Here is a 21099-nt window from a genome sequence, read left to right on the forward strand (position 1 = left end):
CCCGCCATCTCAGCACTTGGTTGGTTCGTGGAACCTTGCCAACTCGAATTGGCAGTGAGCCAGCCACCCTGGCATCACACTATCAGCCCATCTCCCATCTCCCCCTGAGGCTAATCAAGGCCGAGACAAGGGAGCCTTCTTCGGAATTCTTCAGGACCGAGATTCATGCAGAGGAAAGCTGGGCCACTTCGGTTCAGTAGTGAGTAGTGGCTGCAGGTGCGGCTCGCTAGCGAGCTTGGAACCATGTTGCAAATCACGATTCACGGCGCTTCACCCGCAGCCCACCGACTGGACGAAACCCTCTCATGGAATGGAATATGACAGCTCGGCCTTGCTGATTGAAAGAGGTGTTTGCCCTCGAACTTCTTCCTGGGAACACCGAGCAAAGTGGTGAGAAGCCATCAACATACATCGATCTATATATCTATGTCAATCTGTTACTCATTCGACAAAGATATCGAGCTGTACCACGGTATTTGAATAGCCTGAATATCAACGAACGGACAAGCGACGATGGCTTCGCCGGCGTATAGCGGAGACCTTGCTACCTACCCTTCTAGAACATCTCCTCGATTCTGGTCCCCATTATCAGCCCCTTCCAGGAGTGGGACATTTCCCCATGTGGATTATGCGTGATGTGACCGAACCAAATTATTAGCATGGACTTTCTACTCCTGGCTGTGGCAAAGCTCGCCATGAATCCGACAGGCTTGCTAACAGTCTGCGAGAGGCACCCAGAGGATCGGACTCATGACTGGTTTCTGGGTCTTATGGCAAATGACGCACAAGAGTGATTTCTTATGCAGGTAAGCCGCTCTCATCTCCAGGCATAACATTCTTCCTTGTGACATTCTAGCTGACAAGCTAAGTCTGTGATGAAGATGGACTTGAGCTACTTCGGCTGGATGGTGGAGACTGGTGTCTTGACACCAGCAGTCTGGATTGTCATCTTGATTCCTACAGCCTGCACACTTAGCATGCTGAAATGAATGCGCTATTGTGCCAATGTCCACTTCTGAACACTGATCGGCCAGACGCTGGGGGCATGTTCACAGTTCGTTCAACATGGATCGTGGTGATATCGAGAATTTGGTTACACAAGAACGGCTGTCTATTGGGTTGGGATTGCATATTCTTGCTCTTTGGGACTCAGTTTCCAAGCATGCGAAGATTGGACGTTCGCCTCAAACAAAACTCCCTTCCAGCCTTTAGTCTGTACCTCTGTGCCTCATGAGAGCTCAGAGCTGTGCGGTCATCAGACAGGGCTGCCCTTGCGATGTACTCGCCCCTACATCGGGGGTTTGTCTGTGATGATCGAGGCCAGATATCCCATCGCTACATCTGTAAGACACCTTTGCGCCCTTACCACCATCTTAGAAAGCTGCAAATTGCGATCTTCCAAAGCAACGACTTTCTTTTGCCACACCTTCTTTTCGGACCTGAGCAGCTGGATCCAGAGAGCCGTCTCTTTACGGTGCCTCAAACTGTCCTTGAACATGGTCTCTCTCCTCATCAATATCGCAGCATTGGAATCGGAACCAGAACCAGAACCAGCGCCAGCCGCCGAACCAGTACCAATACCGCCATCTGCCATCCCACCGGTCGAGGCTGAGGTCGTCTGTGTCTGTGTCTGTGTCTGAGCATTATTCTTCATCTGAGCCCGCAATGCTTCATTGGCTGCTTCCAGCTCAAGGATTCGGTGCTCCATCGCCGCAGCCTTCGCCGCACGCCACAGATCGTCCCCTTCCGTGCGGGACTGGCGCGCCGAGGCAGCGGCGAATGGAGTCGGTTGTGACGACGGATGCTGATGCTGGGACTGGGACTGGGACTGTGTTTGATCCGTCAGCCGCCTTGATTTGGACCATATCGCCTGTGCAAGCTTCTCTCGCAGCATGAAAACATTGGCGAGATCTTCTTCGCGGAGTTCGCGGATGGCTGTGTGCTCGCGTCGCTCTTGGGCCAGCAGTTCGCGCACTTTTAAGAGATTCGTCAAGTCCTGGTCACGGACGATAAAGTACGCCTCGTAGCGTTCGGCCCAGGTGCGTTTTTCGGCTTCTAGCTTTTCAACCTGCCGTTGGAGTCTCACATAGTCTTCGGCCATGATTGTGGGACGATTACGTTCTGCTTCAGCGACTTTTCGAAGAAGGGGCTGGAGGAGCTGCTCCATCGGTCCTCTTGGTATGCTATGGTCAGCGTTGTTGTGAGCCAGATCTTCCTGGGAGGCTGTTGTCCTCGATGGATCCAGCCTTGCGACGACAGTGGGTGTCTTCAGATCGAGCTCCGCTTCGTTCTCTGAAGGGTCAGTTGCAAGTGTGGAACTGGAGCGTGAATGTGAATCTGAGTGTAAGTCGTAGTTGTGGGTTGACGCCGAATCTCGTCGATGAGATTCATTGCTCAGGTCGAGTGGTAATACAGTCCCCAACAACTTCTTGGGATGCCACATTTCTTCGTCGATGGTGAAATGATGTTGTCTTTCAATGGTCTCGGCATAAGTCGAGCCATGGCTTGATGCCACTGACATGTTGGAAGATTGAGATTGAATAAATTGTGTTCGGCTCGAATGACCGGGAGTCCACATGTTATGTTGGCAATTGAACGGATCCAAAGGCTGAACAATAAGCACCGGATAGGCCTGAAAGTAAGAGAATGTAAAATGAAGAAAGGAAAATGCATCTGGAGGACGACCGCAATAATAAACGCCAGAATCATATGGCCTGTGATATGTTCTGTAGTAGCCTTGAATGTTCAAACATTGTGAGCTCCTGTTTCGTCGTACCAGCCCCTTGTCACAGAGCCTTGCCGCTGTGACGGAGCTGAAACACCACATCCCCTTCAGACCAATGCTGTGGTCCTCATCAATGGTCGATACAAACTTAATCTGTGGCCTTAGTAGTCACATCACTCATCTTCAAGTTTGGGTTAGAAGACGATAAACCTACCACCATCGCGGAGGCGGTCGTTCCAACTCGACCATGTTCCAAACAGCGGGAAGAACAAAACACAGACAAGGCTTGAAAACAAAGGGGTAGTGGTAGTAGTCTTGGCCCCATTCCATTGGGCCCGAAACGGTTTCAGCCTGATGCATCGACCTCCTTTCAGCGGGCAGACATTGCTAGACTGAGCGTGCTGTCGTGGTGAGCAGTGAGTATGTGGCAATCAAGGTAGATCCCCTGTCTGTGTAATGACTTTGGAGTATCTGCAGGATATCGTGCTTCCGTAGAACAAGACTCTCCCGAACCACGGCTCATCGGAGTCTCGCAGAGGTTCTCTTCAATTCGCAAGATACGGGCCTTCCAGAGGTCGAAAGCGACGGATTTGAAGTAGGAGAGGTGTTCACAGGACCCAATACCTGTCAAATAATCCTGTACTACGACCACCAGCGATTCATTCTCATCATGGCGAGACCAGAGAGCCGAGAAGAGGATGATGTTGTGGAAGACTTGTTTTCGAAGCTCGAGCAGGCCCAGAACGATCCGGATGAACTCATATTCGATTGCTGTCTCGAGGATGTCCGAGAACTTGCGATCTCGGCCTGCAAGCATACGATGTACACGCTCGCTGCATCAGGCCCGAAGATGAACAGAGAGCAGCGGTCTCTTGAAGAGTTTCTGTACCCGACGACCTTCTATCTACCACTCCGTATAATGATTGGGAAACTGCAAGCTGTCAGAATAGACGACATATCCAGCTTCGCCAGCATGTACGAACCAGGACCTGTACGCTGGGAAATGGATCTCGCGCCCCGGTCTGCTTCTGCGCCAGCCCTCACTCCTTCGGCTGAGATATGCTTTATCGAGGATCTCTTCATGAGGAGAGTCCTCAAAGTCTCCAAAAACGGTAAATCGTGTGTCTTCAAATCACCAACTCCCAGCAACGAAGACCAGCTCCAACGAGAGATTAATGTCCTGCAGCAAATATCCGAGATATGGCCTCCAGATTACCCGTGTCGCCCACATGTTCCGCGGTTTCTTGGTCTCGTTACATCCGGAGGTCAAGCCATGGGAATGCTTGAGGACTTTATCGACGGCACGAGCCTATAGGAGTTCGACATAGCTGGTGCCTCCGCCACGCAGCGCCGAAAGTGGAAGGATCAGATCGAGCAGTCTATCAGCCTACTGCACCAGAATGGCATTGTCTGGGGAGATGTGAAACCAAGAAATATCATAATCGACAAATCGGCCCACGCGTGGCTGGTCGATTTCGGCGGCAGCTGGACCAACGGCTGGGTCGACGAGGATCTGGCTGAGACTCTTGAAGGCGACTTGCAGGGGCTACGCCGGGTAGCAGAGTATCTGGGCGTCCAGGACTGAGAGGTGTGCATCAAGCCACTTCTCCATCCTATGGTCGCTTGTCATAGACTAATTGCGATATTTCAAGATATGCCAGAACGGAACTTAGGGCCCCTGCAAGCCACTGTCGCCAGCAACAATATTCGCTATAACGCCATTAACCCGCATATTCGAATGTGGTGATTAGAACAAGATCAAAACTCCAAACTAACAGTCTCTTCCACCTGGTTCGGCTTGCCCATCCGAATGACAGCCTTCTTCTGCCTCAGATCCATGAGGATGTTGAACAAGGTGGCCGACTCGGACTCGCCGGTCTGCGCGCGGCAGATTGCCGCAGGAGCATTCTTTTCGTCCTCAAACAGCCGCGAGACCTCCGCCCAGGTCGGATTGGGATTGTCAGTCGTTTGTAGGGCATCGCTGAGCTCGGTCATTCTAGGGGCCCGGAACAACGAGTCCTTGATCCACACGGTGTCCACGACGCCCGGGTGCTTGAGAAGCAAATGATTGGAATGGACCACTCGGCCTTTGGCATCAGGAAGCAGCCTGGCGGTGGTGGTCGACGAAAATTCGAATCCGATGGCATCGTCCGGGTCAGCGATCAGAATATGCGCCGGAGCGGCCATGCCGTAGCTCTCCAGGGCCTCGACTGCCTGCTTGGCCGTCGAGCATTCCAATGCCATGCGCAGCCCGAGGTGGACTGGTAGCCGCGACGGGTCCATTCCCTTGGCTCGAATGGCATTCAGACATACCCCGACACCGGCAGAGTTGAAGCCTATCTTGCCGATGATACCTGCCTCGGTGATCATTTGGATCGCTGGTTTTCCAGGCTGGTCGATCTTGAGCACGATGAGGTTCTCTTTTTGAGCCTCTTTCCACTGTTTGAGACGGGGTTGAGTGGTCAGCAGGTTGAGAAGCATTGTTTTCTGGTGTAGAGCCAATACTTACGTCCCAATTTTGGCCCAGGTACGCTCGTTTCTCCGTATGCCATGCCAGCGAGGTACATCCGTCGCTGAAATTGCCAAAAGCGATCTCGGTTCGCACGTTCAGCGCAATGATATCTGAAATGGGTCGATCTGAGCCGTGGGCGACTCCTGGATAAATTGATGAGCCCCGGATATCTTGACAGTGTTAAACAAGGCGTAGGGTCTCCCACCTTTCATTTCTTCATAATACTCTGGCCACGCCTGTTGGATGCGTGGCTCAAAGGTGCTGGCCACATCCTGGACTTCTGACCAGTCTAGCTTGCTCGTCTTCTCAAACAGTGAAGCGTAGAAGGCGATGCATCGATCAATATGAGTTTTTGCAGCAGTGCCATGCTGCTCTCCTATCTGATCGATGTTAGGAAACCATTCCTTACAGCACTTATCGTTGTCGAGATATGCGTACCTCGTAAGGCGACCCTTTGCACTCGACAATCAGCATTGTGAGGATGCGATGGGTCTGTTCTCGAGAGCTTTCGTCTGTCTCTTGGTAAATGGCAGTGTAACTCTTCCAGACTACAGCAGGACTATGGGAAGCTCCAAGTTGCAAGAACACGATCAATCGAATAGCCCCTCCTTTCCACGAGGGGCAGTGGCACTTGAACACATTATGAAGAGCATCCTAGGCTCCATCTCCCCACTGCATCTGCCGTCGATAATGATCGCCTAGGGTCCTCCAAGGCCTATGTCCGAGAGATAGGACTCGTACCAGTGGATGGTTGGCTGCCACAGGCTCCATGTTCGCGCTGTTCCGTCCTGACTGCGTCTATATCCGAGCACAGATGCAGGGGCCACAACGCCAGTTCCAGGACCAGGACAGGTCATCTCCGCCTATCATAGACATATGGCAAATATAAATCGATCAGGGTCATCAGAAAGTGCGAATGCGAATGTGGAGCGTCTGAAAGAACGTGCTGTCAGGTCCAGGGACATTATAGCTTGTGGGAAAGCTCTGCGTGGACCAGACTTACTTCTTCAGACATAACATACTTGTTGACACATAGCTTCTCAGTCTGTCGAGGCAAACATAGTTTCAACTGGTCCATAAAGTGACAATGGTGAAGCGCGTGCTTGTCGGCTACGGCATCGATGTTGACGCCGTCAGCGGATGGTAAGGAGTCACTCACACCATGAGACCTTGAAAGGGACACATGGATCTCACCTTGGATCAAGTGACTGACTCTCGTGTCCTGTTATAGGATCAATACTATCCATGGGACACCAGCAAATCCGACTGATGTATCTCGAGGGGTCTTTGGCGCCACGGTCGGCATCGACAGACTGCTGAAGCTATGGGACAAATTCGGCATCAAGGCGACATGGTTTGTTCCCGCTCATTCGATCGAGAGCTTTCCCAAACAGCTGGCCAAAGTGCGAGATAGTGGGCATGAGATGTAAGCAACTTTCCTTCTTCTATCTCGAGACCCCCATCCATGGACTGTGATGGAGAAGAAGGGTTCTGCTTGACAGCATTACGAGACGTCCAAAGTTCAGTCCAATCCGAGGCCAGCGACCACTGGATCACACCTTGCCTCTGCTCTCACTGTGAGCAGTGTGGTCTCACCTACAGCCCATCCTTCCCAGAACTATCGTCTATCCCCCACAAACTTTCCCGTATGGTTTCTATAACGAATACTGACCGTCCATTCTGCAGCGGCCTACACGGCTACTCGCACGAATTTGTCTCGACGCTCAGCGAACAGCAACAACGCGACGTTCTAGCAAAATCCATCAAAGTACTCACCGACTTCACAGGCAAGAAGCCACGAGGCTGGACCGCCCCGGCGTGGTCGACCTCCCGCGAAACAGTGCGCCTGCTCGAGGAATTTGGCATCGAGTACGACCATTCATTCATGCACCACGACTCGCAGCTGTACTACGTGCCCGACGGCAGCGAGGAATGGACGGAAACTGACATAGCCAAATCCGCCGATGAGTGGATGAAGCCCATGACGGCGATCAAGGCGTCCAAGGTCGTCGAGGTGCCCGCGAACTGGCATCTGGATGACTGGCCGCCGTTCCAGCTGTCGCTGAAACAAGCCTCAACGCACGGCTACGTCGATCCGTACGTGATCGAGAGGTTGTGGAAGGACCAGTTCTCGTTCTTGTACCGCGAATACGACACTTTCGTGTTTCCCATCAGTATTCATCCCCAGGTCAGTGGGAAGCCGCAGGTCGTGTTGATGCATGAGCGCCTGATCGAATGGATCAATCAGCATGAGGGGGTAGAATGGTGCACGATGGAAACCATGGTCAAGGAATTCAAGGAGGGAAGGCTGGCTGGTGCGGAAGTGACGGGGGGAGCTGAGGTATAGTATAGAAGTGTCTGTATCAAATTAAATCGAACGCACGTCGAAAAAAAGGATGAAAGCTACCACACAAGGTGAAATGCTACGGGTTTTTGAACTTTGAATCTGTGATATCGGATCGATTCACGGTCGTGTATACACCTCTGAACCCACATAGGGAGCTTTTCGACTGAAATTGCTGCATATTTCACCCAAAACGTGAATGCCAGTGTCAAAACACTCCTGAGACCGAGACCATATGAACACCTCTGATCCTGACTTACTTCCCGGGAGAAGATTAAACGGATGAACGCTCTACTGCCATGGATCTCCATCTCAAATTTCTCCACGACGGAAATGAACAAACCCCACTGAAAAGTATGTCTTGATTCTCACAACCAGGTTACATGAAGTCCGGAGACGGAATACAACCGAAACCCATATCCTTACACTATCAACAGCTGTCCGTATGGTGTCTAGGCGGCCAAAACAGTCCCAGCGGCCCCATAACTCTGCATATATCTCTGCCTAAGATGTTTCTCCACCTTGAGCGGCTCATAGACCGGCTTCTCGCCCGGTGCGATACAAGTGGGCAAGCACTCCACCAGGGTATCCAAAGCGCCATCGTTGAAGAAAGCACAGCTATACCTGTCCTTGCCACTCAGGGGTGAAATGACACGGTGCATGGTCGACTTGTACCGGTTGTTGGTCCAGATCTGCATCAGATCGCCGATGTTGCAGACATAGGCGCCCTTGACCGGCGGGACGTTATGCCAGGTGCCTGTTGGTCTATGAAGGACTTCTAGGCCGCCCACTGAAGGGGGATGATGATTCAAGTCAGTCAAGATATTCCGATCCTACAAAAGGAACCAAATGAAAAGGAGACATAGGCCCTGAGGACCAGAAGACCAGATCCGGGCGAACGTATGTAGAGTGACTGGGGGTCCTGAGCTTACCTTCGTCCTGCAAGAGAAGCGTCAAGGCGCCAAAATCCGTGTGAGCGCCGACGCCGCGGGTCCTACCCGCCACATCGACGGGTGTGGGAGGATAATGATGAGCTCGGCACAAGCATAGACCTGGTAACCCGACAAAGACGGAAGACCTTATCAGCGGAGAACAATAGAAACAAGGTGTCTATGCATCAACGGCAGGACCAAGGGCAGCGATAACAGTAACAGTATCTCAAGACGAGGAAGGAGCGGGGCTGGGTACCGGAATCGGAAACGGAAAACGGAAACACAAGACAACTCACCATCTGGGTCGGCGGCAAAAGCATCAAAGTGATTCTCAGGCAGATCGAGCGACAGAGCTAATAGTCGGAAGATGGATCTGGACAGTTCATGCACGGCGGTGAAGTAGGCCATGTAATCTTCGCGGAACCCATCCAGGCTGTCGGGCCACTGATTAGGACCCTGCAGAAACTTACCCAGCGGCCTCTCAGGGCGGATGGAGAAGCCTTCCTTCTGGTCAGGGGTGGCCGAGTCGTCGAGCTCGTCGAGTTTCTGGCCCCCGATCCGCTCGTAGCCTCGATGGCATTTCGACAGTGATTGGGAGACTTTTTCCTTCTCCGATACAGGGAGGGCGAAGAACCGTGCGATGGCGGCCAGGAAGCGGTGCTGGATCTCCTGGCTCACCGAGTGCCCAACGACTTGGAGGAAGCCTTGGTTCTCGCAGGCATGGCGGATTTGTAAAGCGGCTTTGCGTCTGGCTTCGGCGTCTCCGGCAAGATAGCCGGATATGTCGATGATTGGAATCTCAACGGTAGGAGGGCTTTCAGAGATGCTGCCCATTGTTGCTTCGTTTTCCCCGTAGAGACTTGGAAAAAGTGAATGAGAGGATGGTCGCGATAGCAATACTTGAGATGTTGATGCTCGGCCGCGTCTGGAGATGCTGCAATTGCTCAATATATGATGATGGTGGCGAGGTATGTGTGTTCTAGACCCGCAGCATCGACAGGCATGAATCTTCCCTCACTGATCGAGAGAGCTTCTCGTCTTGACCTCCCCAGTTCACACAAGGCCGCGGCCCATGGAGAACATCTGGGCACCGTTCGGTAACCGATTAGCGACACCCTTGTTTCCGCGTACTGGATATAGCGTGGTAGTGGTCGTTGGGCCAGCGCCAGTGCCGAACGAGATATCAAACCACTGATAAGACGGCACAGGCTTGACAAGAGGCCTGCCTAGCGACAGATGGTATGGATCAGGATCACCCAATCACACCGGGTCGAGCAGATAGATTCGTATTCTGTATGTCCATTGTCGTGGGTGGTGAGAGTCAGGACCCTGTCCACCACCCCAGTCAACTTTAGCCGCAGAGATAATCAGTCATGATACCCCAATAGCGATGTCAACTCCAGGTTCTAAGGTGGACACTATCGAACATAGAGCGGTAACGGTTGAGCCTGACAGACGTCCAGTGGAGTCTGGGTCGAGTAGGCACAACCTCCAAGGATATCTGTATGTTGAAAGAGGATCCCAGCCCATGACCAAACTTGAGACGATGAGGAACGTAGCCGCCATTCGAAACGGGAGTCGGCGATGGCAATTCCGTGATGGTGATTGGAAACACTGTTTCCCTGGTCGGTTCCACGTCCCGGTATCATGTTTGTTGGTGTGTTAGATACCCAGATAGACAAAGATGAGTGGTCGATCATACGCCTTCGGTGCTGAGCGACGGACCAAGGCGCAGGACGACGGCGACGGACAAGCGCGATCCACACACACACAAGACACAGAAAGAAAGATACAAGACGCACAAACAAAAGACAAGAACTCTATTGACACTGGACAGGGACGAAGGAGGGTTAGCCGCGGGTCCGTGGGATGATAGTGTGGCTGTTCTCAGATATAACATACCTCCTGTGATAGGAGCCCATTGTGGTGGATAGATAGAGCGAGTGGGTGCCCCGGGGTCCTGACTGGATCTCTTCTCAAGTTGTCTTCTTGACATTTGCTGACTTCAGAGAAAGTGCCCTGATCGTCTCGAAGGGATATAAGTATACATCTACCGGGAAGACCTCATTGTTCTTCCACGCGTGGTCTGGTCGGACTATCTCCCTCAGTACAGGCATCGAATCCGTTATCGCAAGGGAAACAACAACTTGAACCAGCTGGTATCAGTCTATCAGATCGAGTCGGACTCACCACCATGGCTGTCAAGATCCCAGGTCTGCCTCCCTTGAGGCTTCACTCTCCTTACTGGCAGAAGTAAGTGTTTTTGCCTGGTTGTGGTCTGTCGTCTAGACTGCAACACTTCAGGTCTGTTTGCTGACTCTGGTTGCCTCAAGTGTGATCATCGGTATCCTCGTCGGGCTGACTGCCGGTCTCTATGTCGCCCTCAACCTCCTGGGAGCTGGAGGGGGACGACCCAATTCCGCGACGACCATCCAAACCGTCAACGCCACTCTCTGCGCAGTCTGGTTCTTTTCGGCGTCCTTTGGCGGCTCGGTATTGAACAAGATTGGTCCTGCCATCACTGCCTGCCTGGGCGTCTTGGGCTATGTCATCTATGTTGGGTCGCTGTGGTATTTCGACCAAGTTGGCAAAGAAGGCTTCCCTATCTTTGCCGGTGTCTGCATTGGTGTAAGCACAAAGCCCTCCCCGTCCTGTCACACACAAGTCGGTTCCTTTGCTGTGGACGCCTCTATCTATTCCTATCGTCAAGCCCATCTTAAGACAGTGTTGCTGACATACTGTACCAAATTGACAGCTCTCGGCTGGCATGATCTTCGTGACCATGGGATACATCGCCATGTCATACTCTGAGGAGCAAGACCGCGGGAAATACATTACCATGTCCATCAACCTGCAGGCCATGGGCTCCGTGATTGGAGGTATCATCCCTCTCATCATCAACAGGAACGCGGTAAGTGTTTTCGAGTACACAAAAACACACAAATGAAAGGCAGCACAGCAACTAATGCATGACTATGATTGACGACAGACCGAAGCAGCCGGTGTCCCATCCGCGGTTTATATTGTTTTCATCGTCATGATGAGCTTGGGAATGGTTGGCGCTTTCGCCCTCATGCCTCCGTCCAAAATCACTCGTGACGACGGCACCCCAGTCGGGCTCGTCCAGGCTCGCAGCTTCGTCGATGAGCTCAAAAGCAACCTGGAGATTTTCAAGGACTGGAAGTTGATGATCATGGTCAGTACTTAGCCCCAAAAACCACCAAATAACATCTTCCAAGACCCCAGCTGTCTGAGAGCGCGGGAAAGAGTGAAAGAACGATAAGGTGAAAAAGCTGGATACTAACTTCACTTCATTACCAGGTGCCCGCCTTCCTCCCAGCAGAATGTTTCCTCGTATACGGGGGTTCCGCCAACGCCTACCACAACAACCTCCGAACACGATGCCTGTTGTCCTTCGTCTCAGTGTGCCTCCAAATCCCAGCAGGATGGGGTCTGCAAGCCATCCTCGACCACAAGGCCTGTAAGTGTCGAATGACTCAAACCCGAACATTGGGCTTTTCCCATTCCACCCAAACACTCTAGACTCCCCATATCCCTCCGTAGAGAAACAAACAAAGAGCAAACAGGAAAAGACTAACATCGCAATCAACAGGGAAACGGCGTACCCGAGCATTCATCGGCCTTACAATCGTCGGCGTGCCCCTGATCGCCGCCTGGATCTGGGAGATCGTGCGCACGCGCAACTACGACCGCTCCAACCCACCGGCGCGAGCCATGGACTGGACCGACGACGGCTTCGTGGCCATCTTCTTCTTGTTCATGCTGAACTGGGTCTCCAGCTCGTTGTGGCAGTACCTGATCTTATATTTCCTTGGCACGTTGACAAACTCGCCGCGCAAATCTGCCAATTATGCTGTAAGTTGTGACCCGAAACAAAAAGAAAAGTTCAACGTCTTGGATGGGGAAGACGATCAACGTTATGACTATGATACCGGATAATACGGGATATCCTGTTCTGAGAAACAAATGCTGACATTCTCGTTTTCGCGTTTTCTTGCAGGGCGTCTTCCGTGGCTTCCTCGGTGCCGGCGAAGCCATCTGTTTCGGCGTCGACTCGCTGGCGGTGCCGTTCATGAAAGAAGCGGCCGTCATCTTCACCTTCTACACGACCGGCGTCATCGTGTTCGCGTACCTGGCTGCCTTCCACATCCGCGACACGGAATATTTCAACGGCGAGGACGACGTCGTGATCCCCAAACATATCTTGGAAGAGCATCCCGAGGAAGCTAAAACCGTTACCGAAGAGGACCAGCAGCCGGTCGAAGACCAAACGGTCGAGATTGGGATGGAGAAGGCATGATTGAGGAACGTTGTTGAAAGGAATGTTGTTACAGGAGTGTTAATGCATGATATCCAGAAGCGGTATAGGCTTCGAAACGCTCATTTTGTTTTCTGGGTTACCTCCAAGAACTGCTTTGTCCGTCGATGAGCAAGAGTAGGGCAGGTGCAGGGCAGAGCCCGAACACAGTGGGTGTAATTAGTACATCGCAGCGACAGGGGTTAGACAAAACCATAGACAAGACAGCACCCGATAGACCAACCTCGGAACTTTATTATACAGATCAAGGGAGACAAAAGGCAGATGCTTTCTATTCTATTCTATTCGGCGAGTGTAAGGTCCATGCCGAAGCCAAACTCGGCATTCCAATCGTACGGCGGATAGGTATAGGTATCGACGAGATCGTTGCCGGTGAAATCGATGATAGGGTTCGGGACCTCCCAAAAGGCAAACGACTCATCTAAGCCCATGGCATCTTCCAAATAGTCACCTCCGCCCATCGAGTAAGCGCCCACGGGGCTCTGCTGGTTGAAAAGCGTCGCTCGCTGGAGGACGAACTCGGAATATTCCTTCTTGATGGGCCCCAGGAGTCTCTCGTATTCCTGCAGACAGCGCGTGGCGGCGGGCCAGCGCTCGGAGATGGTGGAGAAGAAGCGCGAGAAGCACATCATGTAGCCCTCGACTTCCTGCAGGGGGTGCAGGTCGGCGATTTCGACCTTGCAGTACTGGAGGGCCTGCAGAAACACGACCGCAGACGAGAAGGTGTGGTGGCACGGATGGAAGACGTATTTGAGATAGCCGAGCTCGGCGTTGGCCTGTTCCCAGTAGCCCGTGGCGACCTGCACGGCGGCGGTGAAGCCCTTCATCAGGTCTTCGCGACTGGGCATCTTCACTCGGGGACATGGCCGGAACAGGAGGACGAGGATGTAGTTGTAGGCGATGTCGGCGTAGAGTTCCATTTCGTCCCAATGCGATTTCACCGACGGGTCTTGGTTCGCGGCGGCGGCGCGATGGACTTCTTCCATCCACTCGCGGATTTCGGCTTCTGTTCGCTTCATCCATGCCTCGACGGACGGACAATCTTCGGGAAGCGGTTCGTTCTGGTACAGCACCGACATGATATCGGACTCGATCTTGCGGAACGGCCAAATTCGTCGTGGGATGAATTTCGCCCGCGGCGCCGTCATGTCGATGTGCGTGCGTGATATTCCGGAATCTTTGATCTCGAACGGGAAGGGCACGTTGATGTATTTGTTTTGTGTGCGAAGCGGTCGGTGGAACCCTGCACACACGGCCACTTCCATCTCCCAGGCGCACCAGAAGATGCGCCGCCGCATGTCTCTCTCGAGGAGGTCGATCTCGATGCTGGATGGGAGTTCTTGATGCAGACCCAGGTCCATACACGCTTCGCTCGATAAGCCGGTCAGAAGCCAGAGATTGGCCACACTGGGGTTTAGAAACGTGTATTGAATCAGTAGAAGCAGGGCTTGGAGGCCCTCCAGGTCGTTAGATAGCACTTCTGATACATGCAGCATGGCGGTCCTGAACAAGCCCGTCGCCAGAGCGTGAGCACGGGCTTGCTTGCTGCGTGCTGCCGTGGATAGCGAAATCGCCATGATCAGGCTCACCACAAAGATGTCTCGAGCTTCCGCTGGAGGATCGGGCATTTCGCCGACAGTGTCATTGTGGAAGATCGCGTTGAACGACCGCACCACGTCGGAAGAATGGTAGATGGGATACTGATGGATGATTCGGTTGATGTAGATGTCAAACAAAAACTCCGCGACCGGAGTCGGCACGGAGGTCAGCGAGAGATGCGAGGGCTGTTGGTTCAGGATTGAGCGAGGGTGGTTCTCGTCCAAATCAGTCAGCCCAAAGGACTTCTTTGCTGATGGGATCTGGGTAGGTGCTGCGGCGCATCCTGCCAGGCGGATTGTGGGAGTGAGGCCCAGAAACGAGGTTGTTATATCATGCATGGCATTGGATATGGCCGGGTTGGTCAGAGATGTCGAGTCGCCGCTTCTTTGAGAGGGAGGGTTTCGACACCTCGACGACGGCGTCGAACCCGTACGGTGTTCATTCTCGCTCTCCAGGGCCGCGATTCGTGCCTCGAGATATCGAGCAATACTGCGTGGTGCGATGGCGTTCGTGGCCGAGTCCAGGGCGACGCAAGGCACTCCAGCCTCGAGACAGACAGTACATGATGGTGATTGAGCATCACACTAGATAGACATCAAGGTTGCAGTCAGCCGAGTTCTGCATTGTTGGTCATTAAACATACACTGATCTTCCTTTTCCGACACCGGGCACAGGAGACAACTCTTCTCCGGACTCTCTCAGTCGGCCCCATATTCCTTGCACGATCTGTCGGGCCAAATCATTGCATGAACATTGCAATCATGGACAACAAGCTCCTGAATTCTTTCAATGTCAGACGAGTGTTCTTGACGCGGCAGTCAGAGTTCGTCGGGTGGTTGTTGACAGCAATTGCATCGTATATCGGATATCAGTAAGTGGCAGCACAGGCACAGAATGATAGACAGAGTCACAGTGCAAGTTGTGGTCGAGATGGCGGATCCCAGGCAAGTCGGGACCAATCTTTTTCTCTTCTTTCTGGTCGCGGTGAGAGAGATCCAGTCACCGGGGGGTGGGGGAGGGAGCCATAGCTCTGAGCTACCCCTCGGCTCCCTAGGCCTCCTTGACCAACTCCCTCCCTCACCTTATCTCTCGAAGGCCCAGGAGCTTTTGCTTGATAAGGCCATTGACCGACCGACTTGTGGGCCGAGGCAGCCTTGGAACACCTAGACGTCCTTCTCAGAGGCTGCCTAGGCGGGCTCCAGGGTGCGAGCTGAACCAGTTGCTCCACCTACTGAGGTCTTCTCCGGCGCCTATCATCATCATTTGGGGGTCGAACGGGGTCTTCTAGAAGAGAGAAGAAGGGTTGGAGGAAAGACAAACCCCATTTCACCACAATTAACACGACCGGAGTGGTTCATGTGGTGAGTCTATACCAAGGACCACTTTCACATCAACATCCTGGTTGCGTAGTCTCAATACAAATCCCTGTTCTGTCACTTCGATTGAGATCTAGATCTTGAGATCTCATCCGACTGACCTCATCCGGATGTCGATTGACAAACCATGCCGACCGCTGCTTCTGGGTCGGATACTGGATCGTCCAGCAATCCTACACCGGTCGAAGAACCCAAGGTCGCCGACTTGGACACCGTCCTACAGCTACTCCCAGCATGCCGACGATGTCGAAGAAACAAAAGACGATGCGACATACGTCTTCCAGCATGTCTGAACTGCAGCCGCGTAGGAGCCGAGTGCATCTTCTTCGACCATGTGTCCAAAGAGCTACTGCCACGAACGTAAGACTCCGACTGACACGATCCTGGCTGATGAACACTGAGAATGCTCATCAATCTTGCCCTCCAGATATATCGCGTCACTGGTCGATCATTTGAAGAAGCTGGAAGCAGACAGCGCCAGGCCGCCCTCGTCCGCGTCGAGACAAACCTCGCAAGCAGAGCCGGCAGAACATCAGTTCGTCCACGTTCGCGGCGCGTACAGGTATCTGGGCCAACAGGCTCCCCTTGCGGTGCAGACTGGACGCGTCGCATCCCACGGTTCTCAGCTCCGGGTCGACACTCCGTTTCCTCCGCTGGAGATTCCGCCCGGGTCTTTGATCGGCAGTGAAATGCATCAGTTCCTCGTGTCCAAGTATCTCTCGACCATTCATGGCCTGTATCCCGTCCTCGACCCGGCGATGCCGTTCTTGACAGAGTGTCCTACGTCTCTCACCGACATGCCCACCTCCGAGTTATTCATGCTGCACATGGTGTATTCCATTGCATGCCACTGTCTGCCCGGTAACGATCGTCAGCTTGTGCTTCTGTCCGATACTTTCTACCGAGAAGCGCTGGTCCACGCGGAAAAGATCACCGCTGAACTGAACGTGGAGGCGCTCCAAGCCGTGTTGCTGCTGGCTTTGCGCAGCCTGTTTGATGCCCAGAACGGAAGCCTGGGTCAACAGGTCGCCTTTGCCTACCGCTTGGAAGTCGAGCTGGGCGCTCGAGAGGTGGAAGAGAGCACGCCGGCATTGCAGCAACTGCGGGAGTCGATCTTTTGTATCGGCAATCAAGTCGCTACTGCCCTAGACCGGCCTTCCGGACTAACTGAATCGGTAGGCATATCTCTCGACTGTTGACGAATTTGGATGATCGTTGCATGAGCGCTGACTCTTTGACTAGGAAGTTCTCACATCCCCTGACGACTTGGATCAAAGCCAGCTTCTGTACTACCTGTATAGAATGCAGTCGAGGTTTCGCGGCGGGACTTCCTTTGACGGCCTTGACTTGCAAGAGGTCGAACAGAAGATCACCACAGACGTGTCACCAATGCTCATCGCAGCCTTGAACGAAACACGCTTCCTCCTTGAGCCCAGTGTCGACTCGGCTATGCAGCTGTTAAGCACGCATGCCTCTGACGATATTGTGCTGAATGTCTTCACCTCACATTGGGCTTACAAGGCTGCGACCTTCTTTTTGGAAGGTGATCTAAACGAAACCAGTCTCCAGGGCAGAGTGCTTGCTCAGAAGGTCCTTGAGCGATGTGCTCTGAAGTGGCCTAATGCTCAGACTTTGCTGGAATCGTTGAACATATACGCGCCGGGCTGAACGAATTGAGTCTACGAAGCGACTTTCATCGACGACCCCCCCCCCCCCCCCAGTTACGGCTGCACGTAATCGGATGATATCCTCGACGAGTGATAGAGCGTTTATCTCCATACGAAAGACCGCCACCAGGCTAACGAAGGTGGAAACGCACCTGACGCTCAACATCAGGGTGGCTCCGCCTTCAAGTTGAAGCCCATCTCGAAGGTATGTCGGTATTTGGGTGTTCCACTTGATTTACCAAAACGACCACTTCATCTCCGCGATAATCACTTCCCTGGGAAATCGATCACGCATGAATGCTGGGCTTGAGGTGCTTGCAGAGGTCAAAAAGTTCATGAACGTCACACCTGCAAGTTAATATCTCCGTGGCCGAGAGTGTGACTGGGACATATACTGGGTTCTGTGCAATATACTTGATCAGAACCACATAAAGTACTCATGTGTGTTCGAATCTCGTACGAGAATGTCTCGTCTCATTCTCAACTACCTAGATGTACAGCATGACATGACCTGGCCGGCGTTCTTCCCATGGCGAGTCCATGTCGAATTCTCGCGCAAAGACGTCAGTCATTATACTGTTGCCACAGCGCGAATGAGCTTGTGGGAGAACACGGCGTCATCTCCAAATCCGAGTCATTCCGATAATACAGTCTAGATGATCAGTCTCGATGCTCATACAACCGTATCAGCCCTGAGAATCGCCATGTGCCATAAACAAGTATGGGAAGCCGCGGTTGTCTTTCTTCTGAAGAAGCCAGACGAGACATTTCGACACTCCGAGTCCAATGAGAGTATGGAGGAAATGACGTACTGGTAGTAGGAAGTCTTCGACATGCCCATAAAGAAAAGGAAAGCAGGGAATAGGTGGTTTCAATGAATGCCCTGGGCGCCGCCGAGTTTCCGCCGAAAGTACTGGAGGCCGGGGTGAAGCACCGTCCCACCATCCACGAACAGTTAGGCATTCATTGCTTCAGGGATGGTATAGGTCTCTTTTTTGAGCATGATCAGTTCTTTGACGATCATTATCTTCGATCCCATGACCACCCTCACGACGGTCAATTCTCGGACCAAACGACATCGGGATATCAATTCTTGCAACCACATACATGGCAGGGATTCGAGGGGGCTATATCAATGCCCTGGGCCCGCATACTGTGCAGTCGAAGAGAAAGAAGAGGTAGGACTATCAATAAGACATGAGAAACAAACATCTGTCACCATACAAGAAAGACACCCGCAAAGAAATAGGTGCTATACGAGATTCCTCAACATAACATCCATTTGCGACACCACTCCTCCATCTATCCCTACAACCACATTGCCCACTTGAACATAGATACCCAATATTCATGCTCTGTCTCATCCCCGTGTCCATATATCATCATGAACGCCCTCCAAAGCCAGAAGATCATCGTGCAGAAGGACGACTCCACCAGCAACAGAAGAAGGAGAAGACTCTCCTCGAGCGGCAGTCTCCCGCCCGCCCTGCAAGAACTGGTCGACAGAGAAGAGAAGGAAAGACTTATCTACGAGGACCCATGGAGCAGAATGTAAGTTGAGACCCCAAAGACACCCCAAAGATTCAGGGGAACGGAACGAAATGATAACCGTGACTTCTTGTGTCATATGTATGTAGGCCTGTCCTGATCGAAGAAAATACCGAGATTATCAAGACAAAAAGGGCCCGAAGAAGCAGCCATTGATCAAAATCGCCCTGAGAGAATGTGTTATCGTCAATAACGACAATGACAGAATGGTTGGAGAAAATAGTCGTGTTGAGATGAACAGCGACGGCCACAGAAAGAAGCGCCATACCCCTTGCTCACAACGAAAGTATACCCAAGAATCGAGGATCGAGAAGAATCGAATCATAAGGCTATAATACAAATACATGAATCGTCATCCCGAGAAGACGTCCGTCTCTATGACAAACTGCTCCCTATGAAACAGATACACCGGATCCCCTGCAACTCCAAAGAAAGGATGACCGATAGAAACAAAATCCGGTCTGGCCAAGTGAGCTCACTCATAGCGCCGTCATGTTCATGTCGTGAAGCACCGTTTGGAGGTGAATCGAAAGAGCGAAAGAAAAGAAAGGGCAGATAAAAGTCGTGAAGGTGTTGATGTTGTGACGTTATGATACAGAGACAGTGGCATACCCATAGCCATACCCGAAGGTGTCGGTGGACGAGTAGGACGCTCCAGTGCGGGTATCGTAGCGATGATGCAGTCCATATTTGATAGACTGGGGCGACGGGCCCTTGCAATGGACCAAGACGGGCTTTGCCGTCTGGATCGGCTCGAACGTTCGGATCTCGCTCACGTCGCTGCCGTCGTCGAAGGGATCGTACTCGGTTTCGGCTTCGTCGTCGTCGTCTCGAAAGTTGAACGAGAAGGTGGAGACGGTCGAGATGCTGGCCAGCGTCGGGACCGTCGACGTGGGCGATGGCTGTTCCCACGGCATGGAGGTCCGGTCGGCTTGGAATCTGGGCCGGATCTGCCTGCCGCGAGAGAAGGGCAGAGAGAACGAGGGGACGGGGGCCCGTTGGGTGGGTGGCTGCCGCGGAGCCGGGGTCGGCGTTTGCTGGTAGTGCATCTGTCGGTCGTGGAACGTGGGCGAATTGGGAAGAGACCAGTCGAAGTCGTCGCCGCTGCTGCTGTCCTCGGAGTCGTACATCAACGGCGGCGGCGAGACCGGGGTGTCGACCTCCTCGACGTCGCCCAGGTTGGACCGGAACCGGGCTCGCGGGATCGACAGGAAGCATGTCGTCGAGCTGATGCTGGCGTTCTGTTTGTGTTCACCCTGGCCGCGGCGGAAGTGCTCGAACTCGGAAGACGAGTAGCATTGGCAGATGACCGTTCCCGGAGCACATTGACACTTCATGACACTGCCGTTGGAGAATGCATCTGCCCGGATGGAGTTGCGCCATTCGTTCGACGCCTGGGACACTCGTTGCGCGTGATCCCACGGTAGCGGTGTTTGGACGGCGGACTCGTCGTCCACGTTGAAGGTCGTGTCGAGCACGCCGCTGAGGTAGATGGAGAGCTTTTTGCGGTCCACTTGGCCCTCGCCATCCAGGAATTGACTGCTCCGGTAGATGGAGGACCTCTTGCTTGAAGTTGGTGTGCGACGGACCGGCCCTGGTGGTCTTTGTTCTCGGGTCTCGCGACCTTGGCTTTCCTGACTGGTGGACTCGTCGACCGCTGACGTCGAAGTCCAAGCAAAGGGAGGGGGTGGAGGCGGGTACGAGGGAGGTTCCAATCGAATGGATGGGATTGGAGCGTCTTCAGACGTCTGGGATATGCACTCCAGGTCCGCTTTCGCTTCGGGACGTGCAAGAGCTGGGGTAATGGATGGTACGGCAGGTGGCTGATCAGAGGTCGGCCTCTTCTTCCGCAGCTTCAACGGTGGAGGCCGCAATGATAGTAGCCCGGAGCTCCTGTGATGAGTCCCGGTACTGGCTAGGCCATCGGCAGCCGTTCGTTGTTGACCATTCACTAGAGCTCTTCCACGTGGCCGGTTCGCTGGCGGCGTAGGCGGCATGGGGAAGAGAGAGAATCCCGAGTGCTCGAACTCGCCCATGGCGGTACCACTGAAGACGGA

The 21099-nt window shown here is 53.1% G+C and overlaps 9 protein-coding genes across 9 annotated transcripts; 4 read left to right on the top strand and 5 right to left on the bottom strand.

The window, feature by feature from the left end:
* Positions 1-1288: 1288 nt before the first annotated feature.
* A1O1_04067 (uncharacterized protein) lies at positions 1289-2521 on the bottom strand (the record flags this gene model as incomplete). Its single annotated transcript, XM_007724964.1, has 1 exon — positions 1289-2521. One exon carries the CDS (start codon positions 2519-2521, stop codon positions 1289-1291), a length of 1233 nt encoding a protein of 410 aa, XP_007723154.1.
* An 874-nt stretch (positions 2522-3395) lies between these two features.
* Positions 3396-4310, top strand: A1O1_04068 (uncharacterized protein; the record flags this gene model as incomplete). Its single annotated transcript, XM_007724965.1, has 2 exons — positions 3396-3977; positions 4041-4310. 2 exons carry the CDS (start codon positions 3396-3398, stop codon positions 4308-4310), a joined length of 852 nt encoding a protein of 283 aa, XP_007723155.1.
* A 173-nt stretch (positions 4311-4483) lies between these two features.
* On the bottom strand, positions 4484-5711 carry A1O1_04069 (uncharacterized protein; the record flags this gene model as incomplete). Its single annotated transcript, XM_007724966.1, has 4 exons — positions 4484-5164; positions 5235-5380; positions 5443-5617; positions 5676-5711. 4 exons carry the CDS (start codon positions 5709-5711, stop codon positions 4484-4486), a joined length of 1038 nt encoding a protein of 345 aa, XP_007723156.1.
* A 613-nt stretch (positions 5712-6324) lies between these two features.
* Positions 6325-7584, top strand: A1O1_04070 (uncharacterized protein; the record flags this gene model as incomplete). Its single annotated transcript, XM_007724967.1, has 3 exons — positions 6325-6380; positions 6469-6663; positions 6924-7584. 3 exons carry the CDS (start codon positions 6325-6327, stop codon positions 7582-7584), a joined length of 912 nt encoding a protein of 303 aa, XP_007723157.1.
* A 449-nt stretch (positions 7585-8033) lies between these two features.
* A1O1_04071 (uncharacterized protein) lies at positions 8034-9347 on the bottom strand (the record flags this gene model as incomplete). The annotated part of the gene is made up of 3 exons (XM_007724968.1): positions 8034-8371; positions 8514-8615; positions 8798-9347. 3 exons carry the CDS (start codon positions 9345-9347, stop codon positions 8034-8036), a joined length of 990 nt encoding a protein of 329 aa, XP_007723158.1.
* Positions 9348-10707: 1360 nt separating this feature from the next.
* A1O1_04072 (uncharacterized protein) lies at positions 10708-12834 on the top strand (the record flags this gene model as incomplete). Its single annotated transcript, XM_007724969.1, has 7 exons — positions 10708-10766; positions 10847-11141; positions 11269-11424; positions 11503-11709; positions 11835-11994; positions 12127-12389; positions 12535-12834. 7 exons carry the CDS (start codon positions 10708-10710, stop codon positions 12832-12834), a joined length of 1440 nt encoding a protein of 479 aa, XP_007723159.1.
* Positions 12835-13133: 299 nt separating this feature from the next.
* Positions 13134-14789, bottom strand: A1O1_04073 (uncharacterized protein; the record flags this gene model as incomplete). The annotated part of the gene is made up of 1 exon (XM_007724970.1): positions 13134-14789. One exon carries the CDS (start codon positions 14787-14789, stop codon positions 13134-13136), a length of 1656 nt encoding a protein of 551 aa, XP_007723160.1.
* Positions 14790-16516: 1727 nt separating this feature from the next.
* On the top strand, positions 16517-17495 carry A1O1_04074 (uncharacterized protein; the record flags this gene model as incomplete). The annotated part of the gene is made up of 2 exons (XM_007724971.1): positions 16517-17002; positions 17070-17495. 2 exons carry the CDS (start codon positions 16517-16519, stop codon positions 17493-17495), a joined length of 912 nt encoding a protein of 303 aa, XP_007723161.1.
* A 2134-nt stretch (positions 17496-19629) lies between these two features.
* On the bottom strand, positions 19630-21039 carry A1O1_04075 (uncharacterized protein; the record flags this gene model as incomplete). Its single annotated transcript, XM_007724972.1, has 1 exon — positions 19630-21039. One exon carries the CDS (start codon positions 21037-21039, stop codon positions 19630-19632), a length of 1410 nt encoding a protein of 469 aa, XP_007723162.1.
* Positions 21040-21099: the final 60 nt, after the last annotated feature.

This window comes from Capronia coronata, assembly GCF_000585585.1.
Source record: "Capronia coronata CBS 617.96 chromosome Unknown acBCG-supercont1.3, whole genome shotgun sequence".
Lineage (NCBI taxonomy): Eukaryota > Fungi > Ascomycota > Eurotiomycetes > Chaetothyriales > Herpotrichiellaceae > Capronia > Capronia coronata.